The following is a 27,570-nucleotide window of genomic DNA, read 5'->3' as shown; positions in this document are numbered from 1 at the left end:
CAGGAAGCTTTCTTTAGGCATCAAGACTCCCATTTCTAGTGGCAGCTGGACTGCTGGACTAATAGCAATCTTACAAAATAAAAGTCTTGGATATGAAGGTTTGTATACCCTTGCTGCTACACAATATGTAACCCCAAAACTTGGAAGTCACAGAATCCTGTAATTCATCTAAGCCATGGTCCCAGAGATAGTTAAGGCATCTGGAACTTTTGTGAGAATGTGAAGAACTGTTCTGTATGGGGCCCTAAACATCTGAAAGTTATTCACAGTATAGATTAGCTCAGTTCCACAGAGTTTCCATCATATAAGCAGTGTCTGATGCTCTGGGAGGACAGTTTCTTTGTGAGCTCATCTGTGTTAAAAACCTGGAAAAATGCTTTCCTTTTACTTGGTGGTTTTGGTTGATAGAGGAGACCTGGTACTGAAACTTTTCTTCAGTGGCTCTGTCTGTCTGGAGTCATCTCACTTCACATTGCCAGGAGAGTTATTCCTTATCAGGCCAGCACTGGAAAGGATTTAATTTTTTTTTATTTTATTCTAATTTTAGAATATGTTAATTTAAGTATTTTCTACAATGTTTTATGTTTTGTTGAGTGGGTATTTGTAAGCTTCTCAAATGTATCTGAGTTAAATGTGCAAGATAAAACTCCCTCCTTGAATAACTAATGTGCATATTTGCTATTATCCAGACTTATTAAATCTCCAGGTTGAAATGTTACCTTTTAGCCACTCTCTAGGAGAGAACTGGGAGAGGAAGATTCCTTTTCAGAACTACTGCCACCCCTCAGGTCCCCATCTGCTTCAAAGATAGTAAAAGGAATACTGAGATTCATGGGAAATATAAATAATACAAATGTGCCCTCCAACCATTTTCAGTTTCTTCAAGGCACTAAACTTGATTGTAGGGTATGAGTAATGTTCTGCTTTTGGTCTGGTAGTGTCACTATCTTATTCAAAGTTAAGAATGTTACCCGTGTTTTAACTGCATTGATCACATGTAAGCATATATTTCCTAGCCTTACCAGAATCAGCGTTCTGGGTGGCTTGTCACAGCTTTTCAGGAATTTATCTCAATTTACCACACTTAATGGATGCCATTCAGTGTTGCCTGAGTGCATATGAATGCCTTCATATCGTCCTTCCACTGCAAACACCTAATGGGCCACCCATCCCTCTGGTCTGGTGAGCAAGATATGTGTGCAGGAGGGAAGGTAAATTTGTTGTGCAATTGGTATGCAGATTGGCACTATTGAATACAATCATTAATTGCATGGGTTTCATCTCCATGCTCTAATAAACATATTTGAGATTTTTTTTCATTTTTCTTATAGGTTCTGTGTGAACTCTTTCACTCTTCTCCTCAAAGAAGCAATCTCCCCACATCTGGAAATATTTCAGGATTTATTAGAAGACTTTTTTTACAGTTGATGCTTGAGGATGAAAAAGTGACCATGTTCCTTCAGTCACCTTGCCCAGTAAGCAGCATTTTTTCCCCTGCCTTGCGTGGTCTTAAGGCAGGAAAAATATATAGAACCATACATTTAATGCTGATGCGTCATTTAATACTATCTCCACTGTAATAAGAGCTCATATCTAAATACTGTATATGCATTGTTTTTTACAGCCTCAGTTGTGTAGATCAGGATGGAAATTATACAGCAATCCAGATATTTGGCTCAGCTCCTCAATATTGGCTATAGTGGCTAGGAATTACCATGCAACAACATGCATAGTGCTCCACTTTGTCCACTTCTGATGCAGATGCAGTGGTGTAATGACTAGAAATAACTTCTTAAATTGTTCCTCCTCATTTAAGAAATATAACACTGAAGTGTTATTTTTCTGCTTTAGCATTTTGTATTGCATGCGTTGATTCTTTCTTGTTTTGGGTTTACATCTAGTTTTCAATAGAAACATTGATTTTAAAGAACTGGCAGAAAGTAATTTGTTAGTTTTTCCACCATATGTCTGTGTTAATTAACATGCCAAGAATGACCTACACATATAGATTAGAAGCCAATGGGATGCCATGCTGTACTTCGTTTTAGGCTTTATTTGTTAGTCCATTGTACACTATTCAGAAATTGTTTTGATGCCAGAATGGAGCTTGCATTAAACTGGAAAATTAACAATGAGCTGTCTATAACTAGAGGAGAAATAGATTATGGAATACGGTGTTCATGGAAGAGTTTGCAGTACATGTTCACCATTTTAGGAATAACTAATTTCAAATACTGATTATTTAATGCTCAAAATTCCATGCAGATTTGTAGTAATATACTGTGTGTTCAGGTCTGCCAATTCTGCTAAATTCCTTCCCTTTTAAAAATGATATTTCTCTGATTATATGCCACTGTATCCTCTTAAGTATCAGTTTGCTGTTTATCTGATCAACTTTATTGTTGTTGATCATTGTTTGATATGTAGTTACAGTTTCTTTTGAAACAAAATTATTTTAATGAAGAGATGAAACCCCTAGAACTTGTTAAAGAGAGAAGGCCTTTTTTTTTTCAGTTAAAAGAGAAGGGGAATGATGGAGGAGCCTAGAATACTCTCCAAACTGAATTTGCAAGTACACTAGGGTTAGAGCTGAACTGGCTACAATTTATTTTAAGGCTTTTATTTCACTTTAAATGAATGAAACAAACTAATATTCTCTAACTTCCAGTTGTACAAAGGTAGAATTAATGCTACCAGCCACATAATTCAGCATCCAATGTATGGTGCAGGACACAAGTTTCGTACTCTTCTCTTACCAGTTTCAACAACATTGGCAGAGGTTCTTGATCGTGTGTCAGGCAAGTTACATTTTCTTTCTTCTTCTTAAATTGGTCTTTATAGTCTGGAGGAGATAAGATTTATCTTACAATCACACTAGAAAAAACCAGCTTTTTAAATTGATGGATTCTTATAAGGAATAATGAGTCTTAAGACAGAAGCTTATTTTTGTCTTCTGAATATCAAGGGTGGGGCAGTGTTAAGAGTGGTTAAATCAAATTTCAGTACTTCTTGTATACTGAACATATGGATAATTCATGCATTTGAGGAAGTAGATTGAAGTATTCCAAAGCCTATGGTACCAACCTCTTTCTTTCACTCAATCTCAAAGGTGCTACATGTCCCTTTGGTAAAATACCCCCTTTTAATTTAGAGAGTGGCAGTGGGAAGTGATTTTGACAATAGCAACAAATGGAACAATAGTGAAAATTAGGTTTGTGATTTGGGAGACAAAGCGTCTGTGTTCTTGGAGAAACGTTGAAGACTGTGTATTTTGATGAGTTTGTAATATATTAAAATAAAGAAACTAACTACAAGTCTTTATGTTCTGGGGAATAAAGAGTGAAATAATGTACTATATCATCTTAAATTGAATATATGCTGTCTTGAATCCCAATCTTTGAGCAAAAGACAACATATAAATAAAGATATAAGATGGTATTTTTCACTCAATGTAACCTCACCTTCCAGCTGATCGCTATACTATTGTGATAGAGAAGTGAATCTAAGAAACAAAAAAGGTTTATACAAAAGCAGCATTAGAGAAATTAGAGAAAGTGGATTCAGTGAGGATCCTTGTGTCAGAACTATCCTAAGGAAAAGTAGCATTTGGATTCTTCTTTGTCATCTCTGTGACACACACAAATGGGTTTATCTGCACCTGCGCAATACTTTGTTCAGAACCTTTTAGAGCTAGATAGAGAGTTTTGGCTCTGGCTCTGCCCACCTCGTTTGACTCGGCCCATTTTCAACTACTCTGATTTTTCCTCTGATAATCTCTAAACTTCACAGCCTCACCTCTGACTGTTTTGACTATCCTTCTTCTGCTTGTGAGTTTACCCAGCTGGATTTTCAGTAACTATGTCTTCAACTGGCTTGTTCAAGAAATGCACCACATGCGGTGCTAAAATACCTGACTGTGATGGGCAATCCTGTTGCTTTTTTTTTTTTTTTGCCTTGGGGAATCCCATAATTTCTCCTCTTGTACTCCAATGCAAAACCTTTACATCACAGTTCCACAAAAATCAACAAGCCTTATTCACTAACAGACCACCCTCGACAAGATCCTTCCAGCCCCCTTAGCATCAGGCTTATCCAGCTGTGTAGCACTTCAAGGATTGCTCCAGAGCACCTATTCCTTTAAAAGAGGTATTACAATTTTGTGGTGGCCCCTACTAAGCACTGCATGGTACCAGAACCAATTCTGTGGTACCAGAACACTCAATACCATTGACATTGAGACCCATAAGTTACAAACCTCAATGTTTTCCCTTGCTTGACAATTACTCTCAGCTCCCTGGAACCTAGGAAGAGACCCCTTGCATCTCCCCCCCCCCCAGCCATTCAACTGGACCAAGGTTCCCCTCATCATGAGGACCCTCCTTCAGAGGGAGCAGTCATAGATTTTCCTCCACCCTTGGAATGTTCTCCTTCTCCATCTCAAGATCAACAAGTCGACCTCCCATCGGTGCCCTCTCTGCCTCTGCAACAACCACAACCATTTCCAACAAGGACCATTTCTACCACTTCCTGTCAGAGAGACCAGAATCATGAATGCAGGGAACCCTCCCAATCCCGTCTGTCCATAGATCCCTGCCACTACTCTACCCATATTATGGATCTCTCAAGTGCAGGATAGCCATCTGTGTGAGTTCATAGATTGCCACTTGCAGAACTACAGTTATGCAACCTGTTCTAGTGCTGCCACCACTTGCTTAACACCTTACTTAAAATGAGGAGACTGGAAACTGGCCCACATAGGGAGCTAGGTGCAACAAAGATTTATTTAAAAGAGGTCTTACAATTGGTTCTTTTAGAGGAGATAGAACATTTACAATCTCCACCACCCAGTTGTCTGGCTTTCAGGCAGTTCTCATCAGCCAGGGTGGACATGAGTCTAACAGATGATTGGTCTTACTTGATCACACAGAACCTTTGCCCATCAAAACCAGATAAGCATACACCTTTGTTACCTCCCCAGATCTACCTCTGTTGAGTGAACATATATTTATATAATGGTGGTTTATTTAATGTTATTTATGTAGGTTCCTATATGGAGTGATATTTTATTTTTCAGATACACCAAGTATAACTGCAAAATTAATAAGCGAACAAAAAGAAGATAAAGAAAAAAAGAACTATGAAGAAAAAGAAAAAGTGAAAGCAGAAAATGGGTTTCAGGACAATTATAGTGTTGTTGTTGCCTCTGGTATGTTAGCCCTTATTTCATCTTAAAATGGTCAAGTCTGTTTGGGATGCTGCAGAGAGAAGCCAACACCAGCATTTGGCCATCATAGTTTGGGGCAAACTAAGTAAAATTATATATAAATTCTTGCCTCTAGTATGTTTGTCCTTGCTTCATCTTAAAATTGTCCGGTCAATTTGGAATGGCGTAAGAAGAAGGCAGCTCCAGCATGTAGTCAATCATAAAACTTGGTGCAAACCAGTGAAAAGTTAAAGATAGGTATTCCAGAATATTTGAAGTTATTTTAAAAATTTAATGTCATTGGATTTAATCCAGCATTGGGCTGGCCATCACAACAGTTTTTTTCTAACCTTCCTGCTGCAGCCATTTATTGCTGCTGTATGCCTTCAAGTCACTTTCAATTTATGGTGACCCTAAGGCAAACCTATCAAGCGGATTTCTGAGGCTGAAAGTTAGTGACTTGCCCAGGGTCACCCAGTGGGTTTCCATCAAACCCTGATGTCTAGAGTCATAGTCCAGCACTCAAACCACTGCATGACGCTGGCTCCTACAGCTCTCTATGCTGCCTCAAAACCACTTCCTAAATGTTTTCTGGCCCTCCAGAGCCCCTTTTGGAGAGCATGAGATGCTTCAGCAGGAAGGAGGGGATTGTGTGTGTTTCACACAGCCCATTCTATTGTCTTCACTAGTACATGGCCACCATTGGATACATCTCATCCCAGCACATAGTGTATAGCAGTGCACAACAAATAAAATAAATATGTTTGTATCTGTGAAAGAACTATTAAAGCTCATAACTATTTAGAATTCCACATATTGCTGCATAATTTTTAAAATGTTCCCATACATCTCTATATACAGGGACTGTCACACACACGCCAATCTCTGTCCCAGATAAAATTATCCTTACATGCAAATACTTCATTAATAGGACTATCAAATGTGTATGAAGGCTCTTCGAATAGGACAATGTACCATGTAGAATAATTGATGCATATTTGTTTACTTGAGTAGTTTCTGTTATTGCATATGCCTCTAAACTATTACCATATATGCTCAACTATAAGTCGACCTCATGTATAAGTCGGGGGCGGGTTTTGGGGCCAAAATTATGGATTTTCCATGACTCATAAGTTGAGGGTAAAACTTGAAGGCTACTTCAGTATATGTATGTGTGTGTGCAGCAAGAGGTACTCTGACACTTTTTGCTTCAGTGTCTCAACTTTGGTTTCAGCATTCACCCTCCAAATAGTGGTGGTAGGCAGGTGGGAGAGGGACTCTGTTTGTTTAACAGCAATTAATCATTCTTTCTGCTTGGCTCAAGAGAAAAAGAAATTCTCTCCCCACCGCATGGGGAAATCTGAAAGAGCTGTTACTGCATTATCATACTGACTTGTAAATAAACAGACCTGGGATTTTGGGGTCAATTTTGGGCATACATTTTTAGACTTATAGATGAGTATATACAGTATTCAATTTTCTTGTAGGTTTGAAATCTCAGTCAAAAAGGGCTGTATCATCTACACCGCCTCGCCCACCCTCAAGACGAGGTAGAGTAATAGCAGATAAAGTAGGCAGCTCCTCCACAGGAGGTGACACATCCAGCAAAACCATTAGTGTTCCTGTTTTTCACCTTTACCATAAATTGCTACCAGGTAATGCTCCAAGTTTTTTGATACAGCACATTTGTAAAGTGTGCTGCACTGCATAAATTGCTGGATGAGTACATGTATTCATGCACTCTCCCAGTTTCTACTGTGGAATGAATGTTGTTGATTATAGTGGAATAATCATATTGAGTTTCTCATCATATATATTACAAAGGGCCTATCCTCCCTCCAATGAACATTATAAATGGGTGAAAATGTAAGATCATTATTTTGAATTGTGTGGGTTAGTAATATAGATTTTTTTACCCTTGTGACCCCCTTTATATCTACCAGCACATATCGTGTCCCTCCCACTCAACATAGTATATGCGTATAAATATTTTGTTAGTTTGCACGTGTTCATTTGCATGTTTATGTATATTTATATTTTAATATTTTATAAAGAAATTACATTGTTCAAAATAGAATAGAATAGTTTTATTTCAGTAAGTTCAATACCTAATTCAAGGCATGCATAAATTTTACACATATTGTCTCACACTCACATGAAAAATGTTCACAGATTTGTACACAGAATCATGCTCTTTCATTATTTCTTTGGCTCACATACTCTTTCTCATTTATTTACTCTCTCACACACATTCACATTGAAACATTCATTCTCTTGTGTGAATGAGTAAATATGTGAGTATGTAAAAAAGAGATGAATCATGTTTCTTTGTGTGACGGATGTGTGTATGAATGTGAGAGCCACAGTGTGTGTATGTTTGTGTGAGAGAAAGAATTCGAGAATGTATGTGAATCAGGATCTGTGAGGGAGGGAAGGAGACAATGGCTTGACAGAGTGTATATAAGAATTAACTGGCTAAGAAGGTATAAAGGAGAAAGCATGCAGCTGCGTGCGTGCGTGTGTGCGTGCATGCGTGCGTGCGTGCATGTAAGCAAAAGAGAGGTTTGTGTGTCACAAACAAAGAGATAATGAAATCCTACCTAGCACCTTTTGAGACTGAAATAAATGCCTCTCAGAGATTTGGGTCGTCATGTAATAGAAATAGTGTGAACAAACTCCTGTGAGAGTGAGCATGTGAAAGAAAAAAGAGTGAGAGAAATTGTGGCTGAGGGTGCAAAAGTGCTTGGCGAGAGAGAGAGAAAACAGGCCTCTTGGAATCAGGTGTCACTAGGCCCCCAAATCTTCTGCCATCCCCAATGGCTGACCAAAAGCCTATTGGCTTGTTCCTCCTCTCCATTGGGCCCCATCCAACCCATGCCCTGTTTGTTCATCAGCCTTACCGGGCCAGAGGAACAGCTTGTCCACCTGTGAGTTGGAGTCTCTGGTCAGGAGGGTAGAGATAGCAACAGCATAAGGCAGTGGCCAGGCCCACACTCTGCTCCAGTAGCTGGCAGGGCACAGCCTGCTTCCACTACTCCTTGTCTGTGATGTTTGGGAGCTGCTTCTCCTCTGCCTCCCATGGTGCCCACCCAGAGCCAGGCAACAGCAGTGGCCTTGAATAAGAGATGCTGCAGGGGCAATCATGGACACTAGCTCTCCTTCAGCCACTGTGCGCCTAGGTTGCCCCTGGTAGAGCAGGCATGCCTCCCGCAGTTTGAGAAGCACTGATGTAGATGTATAAAAATTCCTGTTGTACAGTTATCTAAGCAAATGTTCATCGAGTAAAATAGTTTGTCTAGTTAGTAACACAACATTTTTCTCCAAATTATTGGACAGTCTAAAGAAGGGATCCTAAGCATCTATGTATGATGTGAACTAAACATAAGAAATGGTCAAAGCTCAACACACTAAGCTATAGTTTGTATTAACTGTAATTAAGAATCCAAGCCTTTATTTGAGCTTCCTAATGTACACTCAGATAATCATTTAGAGCTGCTTGTAACATGATTAATGTTTTTTAGGTCAGCCATTACCACCTGAGATGACACTTGCCCAGCTTCTCACTTTGCTATATGACCGCAAACTTCCTCAAGGATACCGATCCATTGACTTGGCAGTTAAACTTGGCTCCAAAGTGATCTCGGACCCAAGTCTATCAAAAACAGACTCATTTAAGCGCCTCCATACTGAAAAAGGTATACACTGAATGGGGAGGATGAAGGTGGGATCAATGGAACTACTTCTTTTGCAAGATATGAAGGACATGATGCAATTTGTACCAAAACAAAATCTTTGCCCAGATAGGCTGCCTGATATGCAAAGTTTCATATGTTCATAAAATTTAAAATGTAGAAGTACACTTGATCTCTGAATATTTCCAAACTGCACTCATTCAGGTTTTCCGTAATATTGTAACAGTTTCCAAAGGAGCAGTTGTATTAGTCTGTTGCAGTGAAAACAATATGTGTGGTGTCTTAAAGTCTAGTAGATTTGTTACAGTCCATGTCATCAGATGCACTGATTCTGTAACACACATGCATAGCAATGTATTGATATTTTAGCCATTTATTGATAACCATAAAGTCTGAAAAAGAGCAGAATATTGAAACAAAGGATGGAGTTGTATCCATACATGTTGTTAATAATTAATTGATTTTGATTGTGGTTAATGTTCTAAGACTAGAAGATTTTTTTTCCCAAGACCTTTCTGGTTTCTTCCAGATCTCTTGAGATGAAGAGTTGGTTTTCAAAAAAAATCTTAACCACAGATGTACTTATTGTTTTATCTTCATTGCTTCTGGGCTAAGCAGATGGGCCAGAATAGCATGGGCCAAGCCTGTTCCATCCTGCTCAGGTCTTAACCCGGGTCGGTTCACAGGCTGGCATGGGGATTGGCAGGTGTTTATTTGTCCACCACGCTATAGGCTCACTATCACCGTGGCCTCCTTACCTTCCTCGATTATCACTACTACTGAGAAGATCCCCATTGCCATGTCTGATGTCGAAACAAGCCTCATGGGTATACTCACATGCCCAGGTATTCCATTTCCAGGTCAGTTGTGGTGTGGGTATTCTCAGTAGTGGCAGAGGAAGGTAAGGAAGGTCTGGTATGCTGGGTCATATTTCTGAGAGACCCCATGGCAAACACTGGGTCATATTGACTCGCACTTACTATTATTATTATTATTATTATTATTATTATTATTATTATTATTTGTATCCCGCTTCTCCTTGTATTGGATCGCCAGCCCCTTTGTGCTGGATTTAGACTGGGATCGCCAGAACAGTATCCGATTTGCCTGATCCCAATCCAAGGGTATTGGCCAGGGAGTACATGGCCATTTTGGTCCATGTGGACAGCTCCTTAGAAGATATAACATTTTAGGTTAAATTTCACAAATTTGTTCAATTTCCTTCTCCTAAATCAGAAGCTAATTTACATGGGCAGAGTTGCTCACATCCTGTGGTCACTGTCTTTATTGTTGACAAGCTACTGTCTGTATTTTGCAGTGATATATAATTGTATTCTTTTTCTAAAAAGGTGAGCCTTACATTCCCTCCACTTTTTTTCGTACGTGAGCTCTTTATTTCATATCACTCCAGCAGTGTTTCCAGTCAGCTTGTTATTCCAGGCAAACCTTCTATGTAAAGAAACCCTAAAAAAATAATACTGAGTATCATTTTGTTGAAGATTTCTTTTTTTTCCCTTTTTTTTTTGGGGGGGGGGGTATATATAGAACATACAGATTTATTGGGGCCTTGCACTGAAGATGAAGCAGTTACACCAGGTGAGGACTGTATGGATACAGTGTTGGATGAATCCTTCCTTGAAGTATGCCCGATTCAGTCTCCACTGCAAGTTTTTGCTGGAATGGGTGGGTTGGCCCTCATCGCAGAGAGACTACCGATGCTTTACCCAGATGTGATTCAACAAGTAAGTTTAAAAAACTATCTGTGCAACTTATTTGATTACAGGCTGACATGATTTTGAGGTGAATGAGTTAAATATATTTAACTCTGGCTGGATTGTGCCCAGTGGTTTAAATTATATATTTTTTTGTTTTTACACATAAAAAAGCACTGACAGTGACTTTTCAAAAACCTTCCCAAACTGAAAATTGTGGCATACAGTTAGTTTTTGATAGGATAGAATTGTGAGATCTTCAAACTTGGAATGTCGTTTGTATCAGTAATTCTGTAAACAGGAATTGTGAGGTCACATACTGATAGTGGCTTGAGAATTTCACAATGTACCCAGCAAGATGCCATCTACATAGATATTTGGTTGTTCAGGAAAAAGTGGATATCATATCAAGATACTTAATCTTGACATGCTTCCATGCTTCTCAGAAGCTTTGTGTGTATGTAAATCCTAAAATTGCTGTTGCTCTTTCCTTGGCAAAAGGGCACCTGAAGGCCTTGTAAAGAGGTTCTGTCTGAAGATAAAAATCTTATAAATCAGTTCGAGTGCCTGGGAGTCCAAGTTTGGGAGGACAAGGGGAGCTCCTATACAGGTGTGAATCATGCTGTGTTTTAGATGTTGTTTGACAACATCTTCCAGCTTTCTTCACCATTGGCTAAGATGGCTAAGGCTTCTGAAACTTGCAGCACAGCAACATCCAGAGGGCTGCATGATTCTGCCCCTTTAACTGTTCTCCAATACTTTGATAAGGAAAGGATGGAAAGATGAAAGAAGAAGAAATTCCCATTATTTTTACCTGTAAAATGTGTCTTACATGATGGTGAACCTGGATTCTTCTGCATTAAAACATGTACTATATCATTGAGCTTTGACCTCTCACTTTCATATAAGGTAAGGGGAAGAACTTTAGCACTGGGAACAAAATTATAGTTAGGGCAGATGATGATGTTGATGATCATCTTTATTTATTTATTCATTTAGCACAATCAGTGTACTTGGTGCTTTACAAGTAAAAGAACAACCAAAAACAGCCAGCCCTGCCCAACTTGTACAATCTAAAATATATTTACACACACACACACACACATATGGAGGAACAAAGGAATAGCACAAATATAAAACTATGCAGTACAATTGTGAAACAAATTATCCAGACAGAAATGCAAAAACCAATACAATATAATAGAAAGCAAATGAACAAATAGATATAACCAAAATATACAAGACTGTAAAACAACAAAACTACAAAATGTTCCATAAAGAATGGCATTAGCAGAGCCCCATCTCTCTAGGATTATCATTCCTACAATATAGGTAGTTGAGTATATCTTAAAACCTGCTTAAACACACACAGCAAGTTCATCTCTGTAAAAACAGTTTGGGAAAAGTTTTTTGTTCCTTGGTATGTACAGTGATATTACGGTGTTTAGAATGACAATGCAGAGTACAAAGTAAACATTAGAGGTTAAAACTCTAACATGAAGTAATTATTTGAAACCCTTTTTATTTGCATATTGCCTTCTTGTGATAAATACAACAGTTTTTAATTGCATTTATTGTATATGTGACAAGATTTTAAATAATCCGTGTGAAAAATACTAAAAATACTAACTGGAATAGAGATTCCAAAATCTCAATTGGCATTTGTTCATTCATGTTATCATAACTGTTGAAAATGAATAGTCTGGGAACTCTTTAATCATGTTAGTTGCAACAAAAACCCTCTAAGTAGCAACCTCAAAGGACAGTATTAAGCATCTTCTTTCTTTTCTGAAGGTGAGTGCGCCCGTGGTTACATCCACCACCCAAGAGAAGCAGAAGGACAGTGATCAGTTTGAATGGGTTACCATTGAACAGTCTGGAGAACTGGTTTATGAAGCCCCAGAAACAATTGCTGCAGAACCACCACCAATCAAATCAACAGTCCAAACTATGTCTCCCATTCCTGCTCATTCTTTGGCTGCTTTTGGATTATTTCTTCGCCTCCCAGGCTATGCTGAGGTGTTACTTAAAGAGAGGAAACATGCCCAGTGTCTGCTTAGATTGGTGCTGGGAGTTACAGATGATGGTGAAGGAAGTATGTACTTAACTACTAAGTATCTTTGGGGATTACTGCTAAATATTTCTTGAGTGTATGAATTTACAAATATTTGAAAGGAGATAAAACTGGCTTTTGTGGGTTTCTAGATATCTTCTGGTTTTGGAACCAAAGTATGTGAAAGTCAAAACTAGACCTTAAGGACAGATCTTCTAATTCTTCCTTCATTGCATAGAATGAAAAAGCTAATAGAATTATTTCTATTTATTTATGTTTAAGTTAGAATATTGTTTGTTTACAGGGCTTCTGATGGTACCTTAAGAGCAAGAATTGCTTGTTTCATTGGTTTTGAAGAGGTCCTGTCCTTTCTTGTTAAATAAACCAGATCTTGATGGCCTTGTAAATATTAAATTTCTACACACTGGCCTAATTTTTCATCTGAAGCTTGTTTCTGTTCTCTTCTGGATCAACCCAAGTTTAGACAGACTGTCAGAACTGATAAGAAAGGGAAAAATAATCTTATCTGGCACCTTGATCTTCTGCTTTTGCTTCCCTTTCCCTAGGTTTCAGTTGCAGTTTTTCTTATGTTACGCACAGGGTGGGAGACAATGTGAACTAAGGTTACCAGAAAGTTCCTGTGTAATTATTCCCTCTAATTTGTGTGGGAAAGCATAGTTGAATATAATCAAAAAATTTCCCCACTTCTTGACCACTGTCATTCTGCTTATTGCTAATCTGCTTCCTTCATACAATATGAAAATACTCATGCTGTGCATAATGCAAACTGTCTGTGCACAACTTTCACATTCTAGATTCAATAGGATTGTTGTCTGCCTTCTGATTGGTTTGCTATATGACTGTGGGTCTGTAATGACAATAGTACCTCCTTTACATGCCAGTATTGACTTAGTATTTCTGAAAGCTGCTTATTCATGTATTTTTGTGGGTTTTGCTTAGACCAGTGGTTCCCAACCTTTGATCCATTTGTTTTGGACTTTACATCCAAGCCAAATTGGCCAACAATCAGAAACTATGGGGAGCAGAAGTCAAAAAACATCTGGAGGACCACAAGTTGATAACCATGACCAAAACACAGAGGAGAAATTACTGAGAATTCCTCCCCATCCCCATGATCATCTTTAAAAGATTTCAGAGGACATGATTTATTTGAAGTGTTTCTTCATCCTCACCTTCGTATTCTCTCTGAACATTTCAGTTACTCTTCTTGGGTTTTTTAACAGTTTTAATGTGCTTTTACAAAATGGCTGATATTGGAGATGTCATTCAGATACATGTTATTTAGTTTAAGAGCTGTCCTTTACTTTTATAGCAGGGGTGGGTAAAGTACAGTCTGAGGGCGGCATGCAGCTCCTAGTGGTGTTTTTGTCCCCCAGAGGTCAAAATGAAGGTGATATGTAGGGGCATAAAGGACATTTCCACTGTGTTTGGCACCTTCTGAATTTCCACAAGTCAAAATGAAATTTTGCAAAAAACAAACAAACAAAAAGTCCCCTCAAAGTGCCCTCTAGGGAGCCCAGAAGGATCAAAAATTTACCTTTGTGTCCCCTAGAAGGTATTTCAGGGAAATGGATTTTTAAAAAAGAAAAGAAAAGAAAATCTTTTTGCAGGAGAAGATGTGGTGGGGCATGTGGCCCTACAAGGTTTGTCTCCTGGAGGCCTAATGTGGCCCCAAGTCTTCCACAGTTGCCCATCCCAGTAACATTGCTAGAGTTGGCATCACTCAGTACAGTAACTCATGTTGTCCCCCCCCCCCCCATTAGAATATCATCTGGTGTTGCCTGCTTCCCCCCCACACACACACCCCTACAGATGCAAAATAACTGCAAGTAAATTAAAATGTGCTAGTAGTTAAAATACATCAAAGAATCCAAGGCAATTAAAATTAGCAAATGATTAAAGTTAGCAGCTGAGCAAACCATAGGTTTGGATAGAAAAGGAAAAATGTTTTTCCTAGTGATGAAATTTCAACAGAAGCACTGCAAGCTGGCTTTCTCTTGGCAGACAGTTCCAAAACCTGAGCACAACCATGACCAAGGTGTTTTATGGCTTCCACTGTCCACATCTTGTCTTACGTGAAGGCCATTAATCATAATTGAAAGCTTAGATATAAAAGAAACTCATGGTTAACTGCAGCTGTTCTCCACTCATGCAAAAGGAAGAACAAGGCAGATGCGTGTGAGATCTGAAGTTTGTTAAACTGAGATTGATCCTTTGAGCACAGAGATCCAAGATGAAAAATAATATAGCACTTAATGGAGCATCTACTTTGCACTATTCCATGCAGAAGCATCCACACAAGCATACCGCAGTTAACAAAGCCTCCAACAAAGAAGTTCTTTTTTACAAATACATTTTACAAGAGTCCTGCTTCTTCTAAGGAATTCTACTCCAGGTGAACCTACTGTAGCTAGATACAATATCTAAAATCCACAAAACAGTAATATCTTTATTGGGCCAACCAAAAAATGCACAAAATACATCATGCAAGATTTCAAATCTCCACTTACCTCTTCACCAGACAAAGGTGTTAAAATCATACAAGAGAAGGGGGGAAATTACGATATTAGAGTCACAGGTTTACATTTTGTCAAGATGTTGTTATTGTCATTAAAATGGTACAGAGGGATATGCCCTAATCATTTCATTTCACATATCTGTGACATTAGGTTTTGGGATGCAGGAACCTATCCCTATTATTTCTACTTTTGGTACCAAAGGCCTGTTACAGACAGCCAAAATAAAGCTGCTTTGAGTCACAGTGGAGGTATGGTGTTTCAATGATGCATGCGTCCTAAGAGTCCAGAAGTCGCACCAAAGCCACGCTCCAGCCCTAAGGACTGGAGCGTGGCTTTGGTGCGGCTTCTGGACTCTTAGGACGCATGCATCATTGAAACACCATACCTCCACTGTGACTCAAAGCAGCTTTATTTTAGCTGTCTGTAACAGGCCAAAGTTTCTGTTAAGGAAGTAAGGCCCAGGAACACTTCTACTCCATTAACTGTGAGATGTGCCTGTATTTTATGTAATAGATAAAATAGCAAAAATAAAATCAAAATAGCAAATGCCTAATTTATTTTAGCTAATGAATAAGCTTTCTCTCGTTCATAGAATCACAGAGTTACACAGTTGGAAGAGACCGAGAGGGCCATCCAGTCCAACCCCCTGCCATGCAGGAAATCTAAATCAAAGCATTCCCAACAGATGGCCATCCAGCCTCTGCTTAAAGACCTCCAAGGAAGGAGACTCCACCACTGTCGAACAGCCCTACTGTCAGGAAGTTCCTCTTAATGTTGAGGTGGAATCTCTTTTCCTGGACCTTGCATCCTAGTCTCTAGAGCAGCAGAAAACAAGTTAGCTCCCTCCTTAATATGACATCCCTTCAAATATTTAAACAGGGCTATCATATCACCTCTTAACCTTCTCTTCCCCAGGCTAAACATCCCCAGCTCCCTAAGGCGTTCGTCGTAGGCCATGGTTTCCAGACCCTTCACCATTTTAGTCGCCTTCCTTTGGACACACTCCAGTTTCTCAACATCCTTTTTGAATTGTGGTGCCCAGAACTGGACACAATATTCCAAGTGGGGCCTGACCAGAGCAGAATAGAGTGGCACTATTAATTCCCTTGATCTAAACACTGTACTTCTATTGATGCAGCCTAAAATCACATTGGCCTTTTTAGCTGGCGCATCGCACTGTTGACTCATGTTCAATTTGTGGTCTACTTGGACTCCCAGGTCCCTTTCACATGTAGTCTCATTCAGCCACGTGTCACCCATCCTGTATCTGTGCATTTCATCCCCCCACCCCAGTACAATACCTTACATTTCTCTGTGTTGAAATTCATTTTGTTAGCTTTGTCCCAGCTTTCTAATCTATTAAGGTTATTTTGAATGTTGATCCTGTCCTCAGAGGTATTAGCTAATCCTCCTAATTTGGTGTCATCTGCAAATTTGATAAGTATACCCCCAATTCTGTCATCCAAGTCATTGATAAAGATGTTGAATAGCACTGGGCACAGGACAGAGCCCTGTGGCACCCCACTGGTCACTTCTTTCCATGATGAAAAGGAGCCATTGTTGAGCACCCTTTGGGTTCAGCCAGTCAACCAATTACAAATCCATGTAACAGTTGCCTTGTCTAGCCCACATTTCACTAGCTTGTTTGCAAGAATGTAATGGGGAACCTTGTCAAAGGCCTTACTGAAATCAAGATATACTATATCCTCAGCATTTCCTTCATCTACCAAGCTGATAATTTTATCAAAGAAGGAGATAAGATTTGTCTGGCATGACTTGTTTCTCTGATGTCACTTGCGAGAGTAATTATATTTTTTGGATACCACTCATAATGGAGGTCTGATCATATCATCATCATTTTCTTGTGTACAATCTCTGCAGTGAATTTTTATTTTGTAGCTCTTGTTATAGACAGACTACTTTTTAAACACTAATAAAATCACTGAAATATATTTGAAGATGAATGCAGTATGTTAACTTATTGTGACAAAATGTTTCATCTTTTATTTTCTCATTAGGTCATATTCTACAATCTCCTTCAGCTAATGTGCTTCCAACCCTTCCATTTCATGTGCTGCGCAGCTTGTTCAGTGCCACACCTTTGACTACTGATGATGGAGTACTCCTTAGGAGAATGGCTCTGGAAATTGGTGCAATACATCTTATCCTTGCCTGTTTATCTGCTCTTAGCCACCATGCTCCAAGAGTTCCCAATTCTAGTCCTAATCAGACAGAGGTCAGTTTAACCTCAGAATAATTAATTCAGAAATATGCTTTTGGCAGTATGAAGTGTAATGATGTCATTTTCTTTAACAAGCCCAGATTTCTTTTTCTATATCATAAAGCTTTGCATATCAGGTTTTCTGACCTAGGTTGATGAACAAACACGTGCTTTCATAGAGAGATAATCTGCTAAAACAATCTTCAGTTGTGCTATAATTAGAGAGTGATTTATATAAGAGTCATTATGTTTCTACCTCAATTTATATAGGTAGTATGTATTCTATCAATACTAGGTGCTCTTATGTTCTTAAATCCCATAGGTCTTCCTTGAAACATAAGTATCTATACTTTGTAATGTAGTTAGACATATAAGGTTATTGCTGTGGACTTTAAAGCATTGCCCATTATTTAAAATAATACTAGTTTTGTTTAATGGCCCAGAAGAGTCACACAGCATAAAAAGATGATACAGCAATCATTTTCTACACAAGAAGCACTAGAAGATTATTTTACCAAATTAAGCTGTCAACAGGAAGAATTCTCAGCAGGTTCCTCAGCAGTTCTCATTGTATCACTTGTCACTATATACAATATTTAGGTCCTGCACCATGTCCTGATGTAGCTATCCCAAATTCCTTAAATCTCTCTAATGAAGGTTCTTTGTCCAGTTCAAAAGAAGAAATCTATGGCCTCAATTTTTGTTATTGAGGCTTACATAGTCACTGTGTGTCTTGTTAGCAAGCTCAGTGGCCTGGAACTTGTTGAACAGATGCCAGCCTTGGCTGTGCTCCAAAAAAAACTGTGCTCAATCTGGAGAACTTTGTTCCAAGGAGTAACACTTCCTGTTTTCTGGATAAAACATGGACTTTCATGACTTAGGAATAGAGGGGACAAAGTTCATATCAGTACTTGGAAATGTAAGTGAAGGCTAACACATTGCCATTAGTAATTATTTTTAAAATGTTTAACATGTTAACAATCATTGTAATCTTGGTAGGAACACAACAAGTAACACGGGCCAGAATCCTGTTGGTGCATTTTCTCCAGGCCTGCTCAATGGTGACAAGGGAAGGCAGACAAAATCTGTTATTTTTGAACAGCCTGTTTTACAGTGGTCTTTTTGGAGAAGATTGAGGCAAAGGTTATTAAATCTTCTCTGTCCCATTTTGTTTTTCTTTTGCTCCAAATATAGCCCCTGAAAAAACTATTTTTATTATTTTTAGCCTCTTGAGCAAGCCTGAGTTCTTTCTGTGCTTTAGCTTTTCTGACTTTCCTCCTATAGATACTAACTGTTCATTCGTAATTCTTCTTTGGTGATATTCCCTTCACCAGATCATCTGAAAGTTCTTTGTACTTTATACAGATCATCTGAATTTTATCAAAAACTTTAGCAATTCTTCTTTCACCATTTGAAAATAAACGGTGAAATCTAATTAACATCCACTGGTTAAGCTGACATTATTGGTGAAAACAGCTTCCCTTTCACCTCTGTAGTCCCCTGGTTGCCTCAGAAATCTGCTCTGAAGGACTGTAGACCCTCCAGGCATATTTGGGGGGGAAGAAGAAGAAAAATCCCCTTCTGCAACTCGATGTCCACTTGCATAGCATAGCAAGGTACCTCCAAGTTTGACTTGAGGAAACGTCTCAGTAAGAATTGTTTTAATGCAATATTTTGTACTTTGTATCTTTTCTTTTCCTAATGCACACTCCCAATGTTTCCTGCACCCCTTACCCAATTCAGTTAATGTAAATAAGTGGCATTTTTGCAACATTGTTTTACTTCCATGATCCAGAATCAGAATGAAGAAAATGCATTTGGCAGGATATTCTCCTACTTTTGATCCCAGACTGCGAAGTCTAAAGAGCATGGAATAATAGGGCAATTGATTTTCTTTTTACAGCCACAGGTGTCAAGCTCGCATAACAGTGCATCAACAGAAGAACAGCAGCTTTACTGGGCTAAAGGCACTGGATTTGGAACTGGGTCTACTGCTTCTGGGTGGGATGTAGAGCAAGCTTTAACAAAACAAAGACTGGAAGAAGAACATGTCACTTGCCTATTGCAGGTAACACAACTATTGAAACAAATTGCCAAAATTATTATTATGTATAAATTAGCTCTGTTCCATCAGATATAATGTCTGCAGATATTGGACATAAGTCCAATACTTATTGTTATAAGTAAGAGCATTAACTGTAATATGGTACTTTGAAAGAATGTTACTGTCTTCATTGCCTACTGTACTGAATAACTATTTTCTTAAAAAAATAAAAAGGCAACTGAAAAGTAGTATGTCGCTAATAGAACAAGTAACAGCAACAAGTTAAAAATACCTCAACAAACTACTAAAAAAATAATATTGCAAACTGTGGCCAGTTACTTAGCCACCTTAGTACATTTTCCCATTTGTGAGGCTAAAAACCTTGTGTGCCTGGCTTTGGACACGCAGTGGGGTTTATTCTCCTTTTTTTCAGACTGATACTGTACTATATAGGGAACAATTGTTGAAATATACAATGTTGACTACTGAAAATGAAAATGAAATGTTGTGCCTGATACATTATTACTGTGAAAAAGTCAGACATCTGCAGTTTGTTGATACCACATCAATGTGAAAATTGGTTAATTTACAAGAACAGAGTGTAAGATTAATAAGTTGAATATTTTGAATCTGAAATTAATCATTAAAATTATCTTTTAGAGTTGGAAAAATTACCACAAAATGGTTTGAATTAAAAAATGTGCATAGTTATGGGGAAAGTTTTTTAATTTTATATTCATTTATCAAAATGTGTCTCAGATTCTTTGTCATTTTGAGCCTGTTAGTTGTCTGTTCTCATTCTCTTTTATTCAATCTAACCCCTTTTCTCATAATGATTTTAAACTTTCAGGTTTTGGCTAGCTATATAAATCCTGCAGGAAGCATATCAAACGGGGATGTCCAATCCACCCATGAAAGCAGAGGACAAAACAGCAATGCCCTTCCATCAGTTCTGCTAGAGCTGCTTAGTCAGTCATGTCTTATTCCAGCAATGTCATCCTATCTCCGTAATGATTCAGGTAATATGCTCCTCTTTGTTTTTAAAACAGCATGTTCTATTCCAGTTTATAAATAGCATTTTTTTAATAAAATTGATGCAGAGAATATCCAATTCAAAGATACCATTTGATCTTTCAGTAAAATGTGTAAGAGATGAATTTTCTGAACTGAACTATTGTTGTCCTGCAGGTAAACAAAAATATGATCTAGCTGCTGGGCTTTTGGTGTTGACAATGCCTATTTTCTGGAATTCTACAGGCACCCAAAGCAACTATGCTGGTGTAGGTGGTGTGGTGGCAGTAGGAGGGAAAAGTCTACATGAACAACAGAAACAAGAGCAGATATTGTAGATACAGTAATTCTGAAGGCTGCCACCTTTGTGTAACTCATTTCTCCAGTGCCTGACTTCTGAGTAGGTCTTTGGAACCATCATGTTGTGGGCCAGCTAACATGCAAAACTGCCTGTCCTTTGGTACAGATAATTTTGTAAGCTATGCTTCTCAGAATACCCTGTCATTGAGGATCCAGAATCCAGGCAATGGAGAAATAGGCTCCTCAGAGCCAGCTCACTTCCCCAACCAATAATGAATTATTATGATTTCTGCTTGTCTTCCTTTATTGCTGCTGTGCAACCTAAGTAAAATTGTAACTCCTAGCATAATGCTAGACATGTGCCATAAGGATTCAGGCCTCTATTTCTTGATTCTTTTCTCATGTTAAAAACAAACAAACATGTGCATGCTATTTACTTTCTATATAAAGTGTGTATGACATAATTTAAAAATTGTGCACTGAAAATTTCTACAGTGTATGATGTTAGCCTTAGCAGCAGTATATCTGTCTACATATGTTAATTGGAACAGCTACCAATCATTGACTTTAGCAGTTTTTTTTTTTTTCCTAGCTGGAGATGTGAACATATTGTGTGAATATATGCACTTCTCTACAGATTAACTTCTGAATATATGTAGAGTGGCCCAAGATAGTATGAGAGGTTGTGTGCATATTGAAGTGCTTGTTGAGCCATAAGTAATGTACAGTGGGCCCTTGTTATCTGCTGGGGTTTGGTTCCAGGAACTCCCGCGGATAACAAAATCCATGGATGCTCAAGTCCCATTCAATCCAGTGGCATAACAAAATGGTGTCTCTTATGTAAGATGGAAAATCAAGGTTTGCTATTTGGAATTTATGCTTTTTCTGAATATTTTCAAGCCGTGGATGCTTGAATCCGTGGATAAAATATTTGTGGATAAGGAGAGCTGGCTGTATTTATGCATAGGGTGATGCATTCTATATATGTGGTTATCTTTATGTCCTTCTAGACTTAGCTTGCTACTTGCCATGATTCATAGGGATGAGGATGGACTTTTGGTTGAAAGCAAATTCAGAATGAGTAACAAATATATTCACAGATGTTCAAGCCAGTGAGGAGAGTGAAACCTACATGGTAGTTGAGGGCCTGTTAATACTGAACTGATTGGATATAGCCAGGGTGCTATTCCCAAAAGGAAGAATAGGGGGGGACAGAAAGAGATGTGAAATTTGTGGTATTCTGACACTTTGGGGTAAGATGAAGTGTGGGACAAAAATATGAAATGTCAATACTAATAGGAACAAATTAGCCTGGCACTTACTAGTCTTTTAGTCTTCCTTATCATTGCTGTCTGACTGACATTATAAAGTTAACTTCAGGTTGAGTTTAAAGCCTTGTTCGTGCCTTTATGTCCTCCCACACTGTGTTTGAATTAAATCTGGAAAGCTCAAATTCAGTCTGTTTACCCTTATTAAATTAGTTCATTTGGGAATATTAATTATCTGTACATTCAGTCTCAATATTGCTTGTGGCACACACTTTCCTACTAATAACATTCTTTACCCCATTAATTCCTCATGATTTGCACTTTTCTGAGTTTAAATACCAGTAAGAAGGCTCTTACAATTTTTTGTCACCTTTCTGATTTGTTATGTCCCCTTGCTGTTTTTAAAATTGATTCTGATGATCAGAAGATTGGCAGTTCAAGGCCTGAGTGCTGCATGATGTGGTGAGCTCCTGTCACTAGTCCCAGTTTCTGCCAACCTAGCAGTTCAAAAGCATGCAAATGCAAGTAGATAAATAGGTACCCCTTCTCAGTGTGAAGGTAACAGCATTCGGTGCAGTCATGATGGCCACATGACCACTAGAGCAGTCCTTGGACAATGCTGGCTCTTTGACTTAGAAATGGAGATGAGCACCGCCCCCTACAGTCGGTTACAACTAGATATTCATGTCAAGGAACTACCTTTACCTTTATGCCTTCTCACCTAGCACTGCTCTACCCAGTACTGTCCATGCTTCTCATGGTCTTTTCAGCGTACTCTTTAGTAGTGTTTTTTTTCCCCAGAAGCACTTGGAAGTCTTGAAATTAATACCTTCCAATATGTTCTTCCTGCTACAAAATTGTATTCTATACTATACAATCTGAAGTCTTTGCTAAACTCTCCACTGGAGGTTGTAAGTTGTTTTGTTTTGTTTTTGATTGTGAGGTATACCTGTACTTCAGTTGACAAAATAGATGTATTCCTGGGCATTACTAATTTAGCAGAAACTTTGGTACCAGAGGCAGAAAGAGTATGGAAAGAATAGGAATAGATTCCTACACCACATAAAAGAGAGAACTGGTCAACATGCTTTGGCAAACTTTTTATTCAGAACTAACAATATGTTCATGGTGAAATGAAATAGGACCTTGCATAACTAAACAAAAAATGTCTTGAACATTCTAGAGACCACTTGAAAGCTTTCAGAATGCATCTAGGGAGGATGCTTCCCCCCCCCCCCCAACCTGTCCCACTTTCCATATTATTTCTGTTTTGGTGGTCAAAGATGCACTTTTTTACATGATGTTCTCTGTTTTGCTGTTTTCTCTGTTCTACTGTCCACACATGCTGAGTAAGGGATTATGGCGGCAGTCACTGTTTATTTTGCTTATTGTAGGCACACACAGTTATCGTTGTATCAGCTAGAGTAGAATCTCACTCTTTCCAGCTCAGGGTTGTTGTTGTTGTTGTTGTTGTTGTTGTTTGGCTCTGTTTACTGCAAACATGCTGCTGCACCCCAACATCAAAAGTCTGTTTGTGAGTTTTTAAATAAAAAAATCCAATTAAAATTTTTAAAATTAATTTTTGGGTTTAAAAGTCATTGATTTTTATCCACACTGCTGAAACCCAACCCCAGTGAATACCAAGGGACTACTGTATGTACTAATGGAGGAAGCAGTCAGTACTATGTAACACCAATTGCTGGGGGGAAACAGTGGCAGATGCCATTGCCCATGTGTACTGTTACTGGATTTCCAGTAAGTTTCTGCATTAACTACTGTAGAAAGATGGAGACTGGATTAGTTGTGCCTTTAGCTTAATCCAGCTGGGCTCATTTGTATGGTGTACATAGGTATACTTCAGAGTAACATGAGACTTACTCCTGCTCTCCTGTAACTTTGAACATCTGAAGCCTTCTATGGAAGGAAATGAAGGAAGATCATATAATTCCTAATTAATTAATACTCTCATGTCACTGTTTTGATGAGGTTTAGTGTCAACATAAATAGACACGAATTATTAGTATTGATAAAAATATTATTGAATAAAATCACTTTATTTAATTTCTGGTCTTACACCTTTAAAAACTATTTTATGAATGTCCTTCTTGTTCATGGAGGTATATCACTGTCAAAGCAAAATGTGCAGGGAAAAAATTTTTCATTACATATATTGTGTTTGTTCCCAAGACTCGACTCTGAAAGAAAATTGGAACTCATGCTGTGTTTTATTTTTCTGGCTAATAATAATATGATTATTATTTATGAAAGAAGATGCTTTCTGCTGCCTTCCCAGCTATTCAGTATGCATAGCACTCCTAAAAGTTTGCAAGTGTAACTAAACTGCAATTAAGTGTTTTTTTTCCACTGTGCCTTTATAGATGCGTATTCCTTTATTGTCCTCTAGTACATATTATATGAAAGCATAGTTTAAGACGTCCCCTGCCATAGTCCATGGGGAGAGGCAGTTAAGAAATCATCATCATCATTATCATTATTATTATGAATGAGCAAGAATATTGATTATCTCATAGGGATGACGCAGTACAATTTTTTGAAAATCCTAAAGGCAGTATACACATGGTTCCTGATCCATAACCTCCTGCCATTTTGTAGTAACAATAAGCTTGTGAGATGCCTTCAGCAGTCTAACCTGTGTTTATATAATGGAGATTGTCACTTGAGGCTAAAAAAATGCAATTGAAGCAGAATAGATGCACGTATGACAGTGCCTCATCACATAATTCCATGGTTGAGCTGTACCTGGTCTGTTCTGTATCCATGACTATTGCACAACTTTTCATTCAGGGGTTTCCTCCGTCAATTGCTGCCAATATCGCTAGCATTAGATTTGTGTGTGATAATGTCTGGGCTGCAGACCCGGGATTGGGCAGTCACATGGTATCAGTTTCCTCCTTGCCTGACTCCTCCTTCCCTTCACTATTCCTGTGTAGTCCTGTTTTCTTTTTTTTAAAAAAAACTTTCTCCCCCCCCCCCCCCATCTCATTGATGTAATGCTTAAATTGTCCTAAAGAGAGAGAAAAATTAAAATTAAAAAGTGCAAGGCATGATGGTAAAGCAACAGGGGAGGGAGCATGCTGGGAAAACAGAGTCCCAGACCAGCAATGGATGCTGCAGTTACTGCAGCTAGTATGATTGGGATTGTTCCCAAGCTAACATATATGCATTTCTTTTCATTAACACAGTTGTGGCAAGAATGGGGGTTCATGGAATAATCTCTAATGTTGCTTTCTTAGCTAAATGAGGAACTCAAAGCAAGATCTTGCTAGTCCAAATCCATCACAAAAGCCACTGGTTCTTGAGGAAGCATGGACAATAAAAAAGAGGAAAGTGGCTGGAAGAAAAGGACATCACTGTAAAAGCGTCCTTCTAGCTAGACAGTTAGGTAACCAGAATGCAAGATCTAAAAAGAGAATTATGTGAAGCATAATTAAGGTTGAGGTACACCAGTTATCATTTCCCTTAATATACACACACCAAGACACATCTCTCCAAATAGACATACCTGTATTTTAGGTCCACAGTCTCCTGAAGTCTTTCAAGAAAGTCCCTTGCTTTCACTTTGGAGGTACCCCTTTCTTTCTTTCTTTCTTTCCAACTTTCTTTCTTTCTTTCCAACCCCATAGTCAAATTCTTTGCCTTGTGGAATTATTTTTAAATGGAAACAGGTGTCTGATACACACTACAGAAATAATGCAGTTTTACACAGCTTTAACTGTCCTGGCTTAGTGCTAGGGAATGCTAGGTACTGTAGTTTTGTGAGATATTTAGCCCACTCTGTCAGAGAGCTTTGGTTCCACAATAAGCTACAATTCACAGAATTCCCTAGCACTGAGCCAGGGCAGTTAAAGCAGTGTCAAACTGGATTATTTCTGCACTGTGGATTGGACCAAAATAAAATATTTATTTTTAGGTTTCTGGCCTTTACAGTCCATGTATAGTCGCCAACTTAGGGGACTATTTTTAAGCAAATAAGTTCCTCACTTTTATCAGTCATGATTAATAGTGGGGAAACATATATTATAAACTCACCCTCTTCTTTTCATTATCTGTAAGATCATTAGGTTAATAACATCAGACCCAACTCTCTTGTTGAAATTAAAATTGATTGAACTCCCATCCTGCACAAAGCCATTATAAACGATCCAAAACAAGTAATGTATCTGCTTTTCACTGAAGGCTAATTGATATTTTTTGTCTGTAGATGGCATCAGTTTGCTGCAGTGATAACTTATAAATGCCTACCTAGTTGAGGAATGGTCCCAATTTAAGGCTTAATCACATGCTACACATTAACCATTTAAACTCTCTGTTTGTATGTGTCTTTGACACTTAGGGTGGTCCCAATAATTTCATAGGGTTTTCTTAGGCAAGGAATACTCAAGAGGTGATATGTTATCTTATGTAGTTCATACTATGTCAGATGCAGAAAAATGTAAATTGAAACTTAATTGAAAATTGTAAAAGGTAATTCCTGCATTTAGTATCCATTTTTATAAATAAAAATTGCTACTTTGATGCCTGAGCTTTTATTTTCTTGGGTAGAACATGACATTAGTATAGTATCATTCATGCCACTGGTTCTTAGGCTCAAAAATAATTGAAATAAATATCTGTTGAAGTATTGTTTATACATTTTAAATAAATTAGAAAATAGAAATAAAGTTCCATAAAGTTTAAACATTGCATTTCATTTGCAGTTTTAATCAAACTAGAGATAGATACCATTTATCTTATTCAGTATTTTAATTCCAAAATAGTCTAGGCAATAAAATTATGAAAACATATGCCCAGAATAAATGGGCCAAAAGAAGTGGCTTCTGACCACTTTGGGGGTGTGGCGTTTAGAGGACGCATGCCCGCAATGCAGCCTGAAGCTGCTCTGATGCCACACTCCAGTCTTTTGGACTGGAGCAGGTTGAGACCAGCAGTGGCAGCCCGCTTGTAGAGGGAACCATGCAGTCAACTGTGGCCCCGGCCCGTTTGCGGCTGGAGAGGCCTCAGGCTACACCTTCCCACCTGTCTATTCCTGACAATAATTCCTCTTGCGTGCTGTTCCTTGCCTGAAGTAATTGGGAGATTCTGTGTTGTGGGTACCCCAGCCATCAAGGAGATGGCTACTACATACAGGGAAACACCTGTAGCCACAACCTCTCCTCTCTTTCATACAGTAAATAGGGTGATTTTTGTGTCTGTTACATTCTACAGTGTTCAGAGATACAGCTGTAGTTGGAATATCCATAAGCAAAGGGATCTTGTAGCACCTTTGAGACTGATTGAAAGACATTATAGGATGAGTTTTTGCAGACTTGGTCTCATTCCTCTGATGCATGTCCTTGACAGAGAAGAGTCTTCTATTTGAAGAGCTGCCTAACCTAGGTCTGGTTTAAAAATAAAGAACACTAAATAGAGGGCAGCCCTTCCAGAATATGATATGTATTGTATTACATTTCTATTTAAATTGGTTGTTATTCCAACATTTTTATCAAGTGTTGTGGTTTGAGCATT

General features: G+C 38.4%; 1 protein-coding gene across 1 annotated transcript in view; it reads left to right on the top strand.

Moving 5' to 3' along the window:
- BIRC6 (baculoviral IAP repeat containing 6) overlaps positions 1 to 27,570 on the top strand; it is a 241,574-nt gene that overhangs the window by 158,383 nt on the left and 55,621 nt on the right. Inside the window, exons 56-65 of the mRNA XM_089529449.1 lie at positions 1,332 to 1,475; positions 2,669 to 2,798; positions 5,075 to 5,206; positions 6,691 to 6,858; positions 8,725 to 8,898; positions 10,441 to 10,637; positions 12,402 to 12,702; positions 17,219 to 17,436; positions 19,325 to 19,489; positions 20,316 to 20,484. Of these exons, the coding sequence (XP_089385575.1) occupies positions 1,332 to 1,475; positions 2,669 to 2,798; positions 5,075 to 5,206; positions 6,691 to 6,858; positions 8,725 to 8,898; positions 10,441 to 10,637; positions 12,402 to 12,702; positions 17,219 to 17,436; positions 19,325 to 19,489; positions 20,316 to 20,484 (1,798 nt within the window). The remainder of the gene's footprint in view (positions 1 to 1,331; positions 1,476 to 2,668; positions 2,799 to 5,074; positions 5,207 to 6,690; positions 6,859 to 8,724; positions 8,899 to 10,440; positions 10,638 to 12,401; positions 12,703 to 17,218; positions 17,437 to 19,324; positions 19,490 to 20,315; positions 20,485 to 27,570) is intronic.

The sequence above is a fragment of the Sceloporus occidentalis genome, unplaced genomic scaffold (assembly GCF_023333645.1).
Source record: "Sceloporus occidentalis isolate IW3139 unplaced genomic scaffold, rSceOcc1.0.p SCAF_6, whole genome shotgun sequence".
Classification (NCBI taxonomy): Eukaryota; Metazoa; Chordata; class Lepidosauria; order Squamata; family Phrynosomatidae; genus Sceloporus; species Sceloporus occidentalis.
Note: the sequence above shows the minus strand (reverse complement) of the source record. Positions and strands in the feature narration are given on the sequence as shown.